We start from the raw sequence: 7,218 nt of genomic DNA on the forward strand, positions 1-7,218 counted from the left end.
TATTTAGGAATGGAGGGAGTACGTCTTTTTAGAGATTCCACTACAAACTAGATTCCACTACAAACTACATACGGATGTATATATAGTGGAATCTCTAAAAAAGACTTACATTTGGGAACGGAGGGAGTAGATGATAACAGTCATCAACAGTAGCCGCTGCAGATCCCGCGGGCCTCCCGCCATTGTTCATCGAGTTGATTACCTCCCAAGTTGTCCAAATTCACAATAAGCTTGTTGCAACCGGCACCAAGTAAGAAACCATGTCTGAGAACTATTGCTTCAGCTGTAGATGCTCTTACTGGCTAATACTGCAAATTAAGTGAGGATCTACGAAAACCGAACTTAGAGAGATAACAGTTCAATTCCTAAGTTGTTCAAAACAATCAGCATTCACACGTAGCAGGAACAAATGCCACTGTCTATCACCAATCACACCAAACCACTCGCAAGTTTTAGGACTCGTAGGACAAAAGCAAACACAAGAACTTTAAACATAGGTATTCAATTCAAATAGATCTCATTGGATTACATCGTTTCAACTCAATACAAGTAGTCATGCAGACGACTAGGAATCGACAAGGCTGACCTAGCACAAACCAACTGTGAACACATCCTGCGCTTTTATTTCTGCTTGATCAAACCTTGTACCGGTCAGGTCAGTCAACCTTCGCCGCGCCACCTGTGTATGTGTGCACTTATGACCACAGGCTGCAAAGTAACAGAGCTTCGCAGCAAATGCAATTGTAGGCCAGTCAGTTGAATATATATCAGCAACAACGAGCTCCAGACTAGCATCACGGCTGAGGATGAAGATGAAGATCAGAATCACAAGACAAACACCGATACACACTACAGCATGCCACATGCATGCTGTTATAGGAACACTTTACAGCACAACAGCCATGAAACTCCTTCTAGGCTGACCTGGGGAGCAGTTAAAGTCTTGGTTTCACACGTCTTCCATTGGCATCACCGCCATCCAGCACTTCGTTGGAATATAAGCAGGGGGGCACAGCATGGTCTCCTACCTTCGCAACATACTCCAGAAGCTCGGTCAGGAGAGAAGGGCAGCTTTGCTGCAAATAATCGAATCCTTCGGTTTGCATGACAGCTGCACAAGAAAGAAAACAGTTAGAAGGTGTGACAGATTAGGATTTCAGATCACATGCTATGGTTCCAAAACCAAGGGTATCAGTTTACATAGAAATAGAAAAATACTCATCGCTTTTTCATATATTCAAGATGTTTGTGGCTTGGTTGGTAGTGAATACATACTGCAAGGTCAAGGGTACAGCTAATAGGTCAGACACTAGCAAAAGGTTCACGCAGCATACCATTGACCAATAAGCAGCGGCAAAGAGTTCATTGCCTGGCAGACTCTTGAAAAATTTAAGTACCACTCCCTCCGTTCCTAAATATAAGTCTTTCTACAGATTCAAATATGGACGTTTAGATCACTAAAGTAGTGATCTAATGTAAGGTCGTTTAGAGTAAACGATCTTATATTGGTTTACAGAGGGAGTATATTGGAACAACTTGCTTGCATCAGCAGAACTCATGTTCACAACTTCACATGCAAGACCATAAAAGCCATAGCCTTGTGGTATACCACTAAATTAATCAAAGAGCAAATCTAGGCTACTCGTGTCAAAAGCCTCAACAAATTCGTGTTGCAGCTTATGTGATCCTGAGTACACTGATGGATGTTTACTGACACTCCCATTTCAGTGTTCATGCAGTATGTATGCCGGAGTGGTCATGGGATCTGATAGGCAACTCAGTTGTAGTACTTAGAATTGTAGTACTCCCTCCGAAAACGCTCTTATATTATGGGACGGAGGGAGTACTTCTTGGCATTGTAGTTCAACATATATGCTAACAAATTCTATAGCCACAAGTCGGATATCGCCAAATTCTATAGCAAAACATATTCTCAGTCTTAAATTCAGAAGAATGCTGGCTACCTTTCAAATTTTCCGGCGAGGCCACAAATTTCAAGCAAACAGTTTTTAGCTGGTGGCAATGGTGCTGTTCAGCCAGCGCCAAAGTATTTGCAACTGTGTTTATTGCAACGTCTTCGCATAGCTTGAGTTCAGAGAGCAGCTTTAGTCTCTCCAATGCATACCGGTCAGCAGCTGCAAGCAAATGCTGAGCCATCAAAGTGGAAACCCAAGTCGTATTTAGACCAGTAAGCTCTTCTATATTGGGCAACTCATCCCAGTACATAAAATGGAGCAAGGCCTGCAGAAGTGCAAAGTAGAATATGATGCTTACCAAGTCAGCTCAAGTAATAGAAGGTTTCAAAAGGCAATGAAATGGATGAACCATATTTCTGCAGAGCCAAGAGAATGCAAGTGTTTATAGTAAAAAGATAGCAGACCAAGTTAAACTTGATGAACTAGAACTACGCTGATTACAGCTTAGAGTGCAGCTGGTAGCTTAAAACTAATATAGTTCCCAGCAGCATATTCCATCAAACTGATTGCCCTAAAAATGATGGATGCAAAAACAGCATATCTGCACTGCGTTATCCTTTACCGAATTTATCAGGTACTATAAATAGTTCACGGAACAAAGGAAAAACCTTTAACTTGCTTGAAATCTGAAAATGAAATCGTGACAATTACACTGAAACCCCCATTTCCAGATGTTACGGTATAATATTATGCACCAAGGCACTAAAGTTATGTTTCAACCAGGTTGTTTTTACAAAAAGAAACTAACTTGCTTCCAATTCAGTAATAGTGAGATAAAAATGGTTGCAAGGAGAAAGCGTCAAGACTTTATGGCAGTAAAAGACGATATGGTAGTAATTAATTAGGCAGGAATAGACATCATGAAAGATAAATAAAATGAAAAGAAGAAGCCATGTAAAACCTTGAACACTGGAGCCTCCATGTCTTCAATCTTTATGCACTTCATGTTTTTATCCTTCATGGGACCAAAGAGTTGTGCCCTAAAAACTGGTGATCGGGCTGCAAGAACCACCTTGTGAGCAGGAAACATCTCTTCATCAACTTCAAATGTTATGTCAGTTCTCTTCCCACTGGTCAACAAATGCCCAATATGCTGAGACATGTCAGATTGTGGCACTGGTATCCTGTATATCTTTGGCCCTTCAGTATGTGACTGAACAACACCAACGGTGCAGTTTACCAGAAGGCAATCATCTTTGAGATAATCTGATGTTTCCAGGCCAGAGCGTTTGAAGAAACGTTTGTAACCCCTACAAGATGCGCAGAAATGAGTTAGGAAGTTGCTTTGGTTACTGCACGGCAAGCCAAATCAGGGTTCAATGCATACAGTAATAAGTATCAAACAGCTAAACCAAGAAGCTATTCAAACAGGATGGACAGATACACGTGGTCAAACAAGCGAAGTGAGAACAAGGATAAATCAACACATACATGTTTACATGAACCGCTTGCTCGACACTGTATTCTATCAATTTACATAACATCCAGAAACACGACTACACATAAGAGTGCCAAATAAAAGATAGGAAGTGGAACCAAACACAATAAAATACTCATCGTTAGAAAGAGACTATAATGTCATCCAACAAGGAACTACAACCACACCTAGATGGTCACACTACTAACTTATACGAGACACACAACTGTCTAAGATTTGCGAATGAACTACAATCTCATCCAACAAGAAAGTGCAATCTGATCCTAGGTGGTTATTTAATCAGCAACTAGTTGGCAGGGCTGGGAGCAACTCAAATATATGCTTTCGCGAACACGAATGAGCTGGTAAATAATTTCCGTTACATCCATTATAACTCTATCAGCATACATTATCATATCAAAGTATCTTTGATTTTGGAGAATACCATAGCGCCATAAATGTGCCACGCATATTAGGGCAGCATAGCCTACAATACTCTTACCACAAAAAAATACAGAAACAATATATATATTAATGTCCCAGCACCATATAAATAGTAGTCCTATCCAATCCCGGATGACAAAAAGGCAATTCTCAACCTCACCAGATACTTATGTGAATCAACATATGGATCTCAAAGGAAAATTGAACAGGATTGCTTCAATCAACTTTTGTGCTGCAACACTACCAGAGGAAGAGTGGTAGGCATATCAAGCTTAATGTGCCCATGTCTTTATTCTGTGGTTATCAAATCGACAGATATAACCCAATCGTTAACAACGACCAACCATGTCTACAACACAACTCCATACCACCATGGACTAACTTACTGGTCTAAAAACTAGCAAGGTAAATTTTCTAGTGCAGAACTGCAGATTTTTGAAAATAAACATCAAAACCACTTAACTTTACATTCCCATACAAAAAACAATAGCATTCAGCCCCAATGAATTGACACCCAGTTAAGACATAATATGAAACAGAAGACGGCATAACAATTCTTATTATAAAGCATGAACAGACATGCAGAGCAGGTAAGTAGCCAACTCCAGCAAATTAAGCTATATAAACTGAATCCCTGCGACAGCATATATTGGGGGTGACATCTAACTTTTATACCATTTGATTTTACGCGGAGATTAGTGGGAAATTTTTCTTTTTTTTTTGGATTAATTATATGGTGTAGGAGTTGATTCTCATCTAGATGAGAATTAGCAAATCCGGCTTTGAAGGATGCGATGTAGCCTGTGCGGAGTAGAGAATCATCGTCATTATTAATATATGTAAATCTGCCTGTGGGGAGAAGGCAGCCCCTCTGCCATCTTGTGGCCCCCTCGTTAAGAAATTCCCTGGGTCGCGACATAACACCGCCAGGGGGGGGGGGGGGGGGGGGGTGCGCACGCGGTGCCCCAGTGAGCAGGGGAGTTCTCCGGCCGGGAGCGCCGCACTGCCCACTTGTGATTTGATCCGACGACCACGAGGGTGACGCTGGGGCACCGGTGTGTGCATGCATGCCGCGACAGCGCCTCCTAATACCATGCAATACTAGGTTCGCTTCTAATGCATTTGCATTAGAAACACCCTAAACGCAAAATGACTACTAAACCCAAAGCAGCTCCCATCTGCATATAAATCTCCCAAATTGCCGCAGACCTAATTGCCACCACCAAACCTAAGAACTTGTGATTTGATCCCGTGAGCACAAGGACAACTACGGGGCACCGGTGTGTGCATGCATGCCGCAACAGCGCCTCCTAATACCATGCAGTACTACGGTTCACCTTTAACGCATTTGCATCACAAACAGTCTAAACGCAACTGATTACACTAAACCTGAAGCAGCCCCAATCTGCATATAAATCTCCCAAATTGCCACAGAACTATTTGCCACCACCAGACCTAACAACTTGCCAATTCCTAGCCAAGAATATTGTCCAATATTATCCATTCCAACTGAAATAACGACTTTAATTCTCTAAACAACAATGAAAAGCACAGTATCCATCTGGTGACCTATGCATGCATGCTGCGACAGGGCCTCCTAATACCATGCAATACTAGATTCATTTATAACGCATTTGCTTTAGAAACACCCTAAACGCAAACTGACTACTACTAAACCTAAAGCCGCTCCCATCTGCATATATATCTCCCAAATTGCCGCAGACCTAATTGCCACCGCCAAACCTAAGAACTTGCCAATTCCTACTCGAGAATACTGTCCAATATTATCCATCCCAACTGAAATAAACGACTCTAGTTCTGCAAACAGCAATGAAAAGCGCAGTATCCATCTGGTGACCTATGCAGTCCGATCATAAAAGTTCTATAGCGCAAGCCAAGGGGACTGACCACATGCTGCCCCGGTACTTGAGCGTGTAGGGCCCGCCCTCAAGCGACCGCCCGAAGTGGGTGTGCACCTTGTCCTGGCCCTTGCCGCTCTGGTCGACGAGCGTGAGCTCGAAGAGCGCGCGCACGTCGGTGCCCTCGCTGGCGAGCGCGATGAAGAGCGAGACGTAGGCGGCGCCGTCCTCGGCGCTCTTGCCGTCGGGGTAGAAGTAGATGGCCCACTCGAAGCCGCCGACGGTGAAGGACTCGGAGGCGATGTACTTGCCGACCCCGATCCCCTTGGCGAGCGAGTAGCCGGCGATCTTGAAGTGGTGCGACCCGTTGACGGTCTTGGTGACGGAGGTGGAGGCTGTCTCGACGGGGGGCGCCGGCGGGGACGGCGGGGAGGGGGAGGAGGCGGCCGGCGCCGCGGAGATCGGCGGGAAGTAGGGCCGGCCCGCGGTCGAGGGCCCGCCGCGGCTGGTGCGGCCGACGCCCATCTGCGGCGGGTGCCCGCGGTGGGGGGAGGGGATCCGGCGCGGATCGGGCGGATCGGGGCGCGGGGGCGCCGGATTTGCGGTGCGGCGGCCGCGGGGGGCGGGGCCGGCGGTGGTGGATTTGGGGGGGCGGGGAGGGGAGGGGTGACGGAGGAGATGGGGGAGGAGGTGGTGGTGGTGTTTGGTTTTGGGTTGTGGTCTGGTCTTCTTGGTTGGGGTTGGGTGGGCGATGATAAATCGGGTGGGGGGCAGCCGGTCAGACGGGTCAGACGGCAGGGGTGCCTTGTGGGGCTTGCCGACTGGGCTGGCTGGCTCGGGTGGCTGGTGGTCCCGGCCCGAGCCGGCTGTGGACCCGTGGTGCGCGGAGGACTTTTCAGGCTGCGACGGGGCGGTCATTCACTCGAAAAAACAAAAGGCTGGGTCGGGGCGTCAGTTATTGCTGCCGCATGGGGGTAGATAGGGGTAACCGTTGGTAAAGTTGAGTTTTCTGATGAGCTGGGGTTGCATGCACCTGGCATTGAAAAGCAAATCTAGTTCGAATTGGATGTGTGTACCGTCCGGAAAAAAGCCATGGACTCGTCACAGTAGCTTCGGTGTGCAGGGTCGCCGTACCGTGCATTCGCCAGTGCTTGCAAATACTGTAGCACTCCCTCCGTTCCTAAATATTAAATATAAGTTTTTTTACCTCCACCGCACAAGGGCCTGGACCTGTATACATCTTCTGTCGCCCACCTGCCTCTTGTTAGATCAAGCCTCGTTCTCATACATCTTTTACTGACAGATTTTACCCACGACAGTTAGGGCCTACCATGGGATTGGCCGTCTTTCGATCCATGGCGCAGGTCGTTTCTTCGACATTTTTCGGCGTTTAGATCATTGGCGGAGCTTGAAGCAAAACTCTGGGCAGGCTGGACATGGCCAAAATGAAAGAAATAGCCTGTGGCTAGTGTTCTATGGCCCAACAGTAAAAATAATTACATACCAAATTAAAAATGCTGGG

The 7,218-nt window shown here is 45.8% G+C and overlaps 1 protein-coding gene across 2 annotated transcripts; it reads right to left on the reverse strand.

The window, feature by feature from the left end:
• Positions 1-469: 469 nt before the first annotated feature.
• LOC109785774 (BTB/POZ and MATH domain-containing protein 1) lies at positions 470-6,462 on the reverse strand. 2 transcript variants are annotated; one of them, XM_020344367.4, is made up of 5 exons: positions 5,746-6,421; positions 2,878-3,226; positions 1,965-2,241; positions 925-1,111; positions 470-800 (listed from the first exon to the last, which is right to left on the reverse strand). In XM_020344367.4, the coding sequence occupies exons 1-4, from the start codon at positions 6,219-6,221 to the stop codon at positions 936-938; spliced, it is 1,278 nt and encodes a 425-aa protein (XP_020199956.1). In that variant the 5' UTR covers positions 6,222-6,421; the 3' UTR covers positions 470-800; positions 925-935. The 2 variants fall into 2 exon arrangements, with proteins under 2 accessions (XP_020199956.1, XP_040257626.1); XM_040401692.3 differs by having other exon boundaries at positions 470-1,111; positions 5,746-6,462.
• Positions 6,463-7,218: the final 756 nt, after the last annotated feature.

Source organism: Aegilops tauschii, chromosome 2 (genome assembly GCF_002575655.3).
Source record: "Aegilops tauschii subsp. strangulata cultivar AL8/78 chromosome 2, Aet v6.0, whole genome shotgun sequence".
NCBI classification, from domain to species: Eukaryota; Viridiplantae; Streptophyta; class Magnoliopsida; order Poales; family Poaceae; genus Aegilops; species Aegilops tauschii.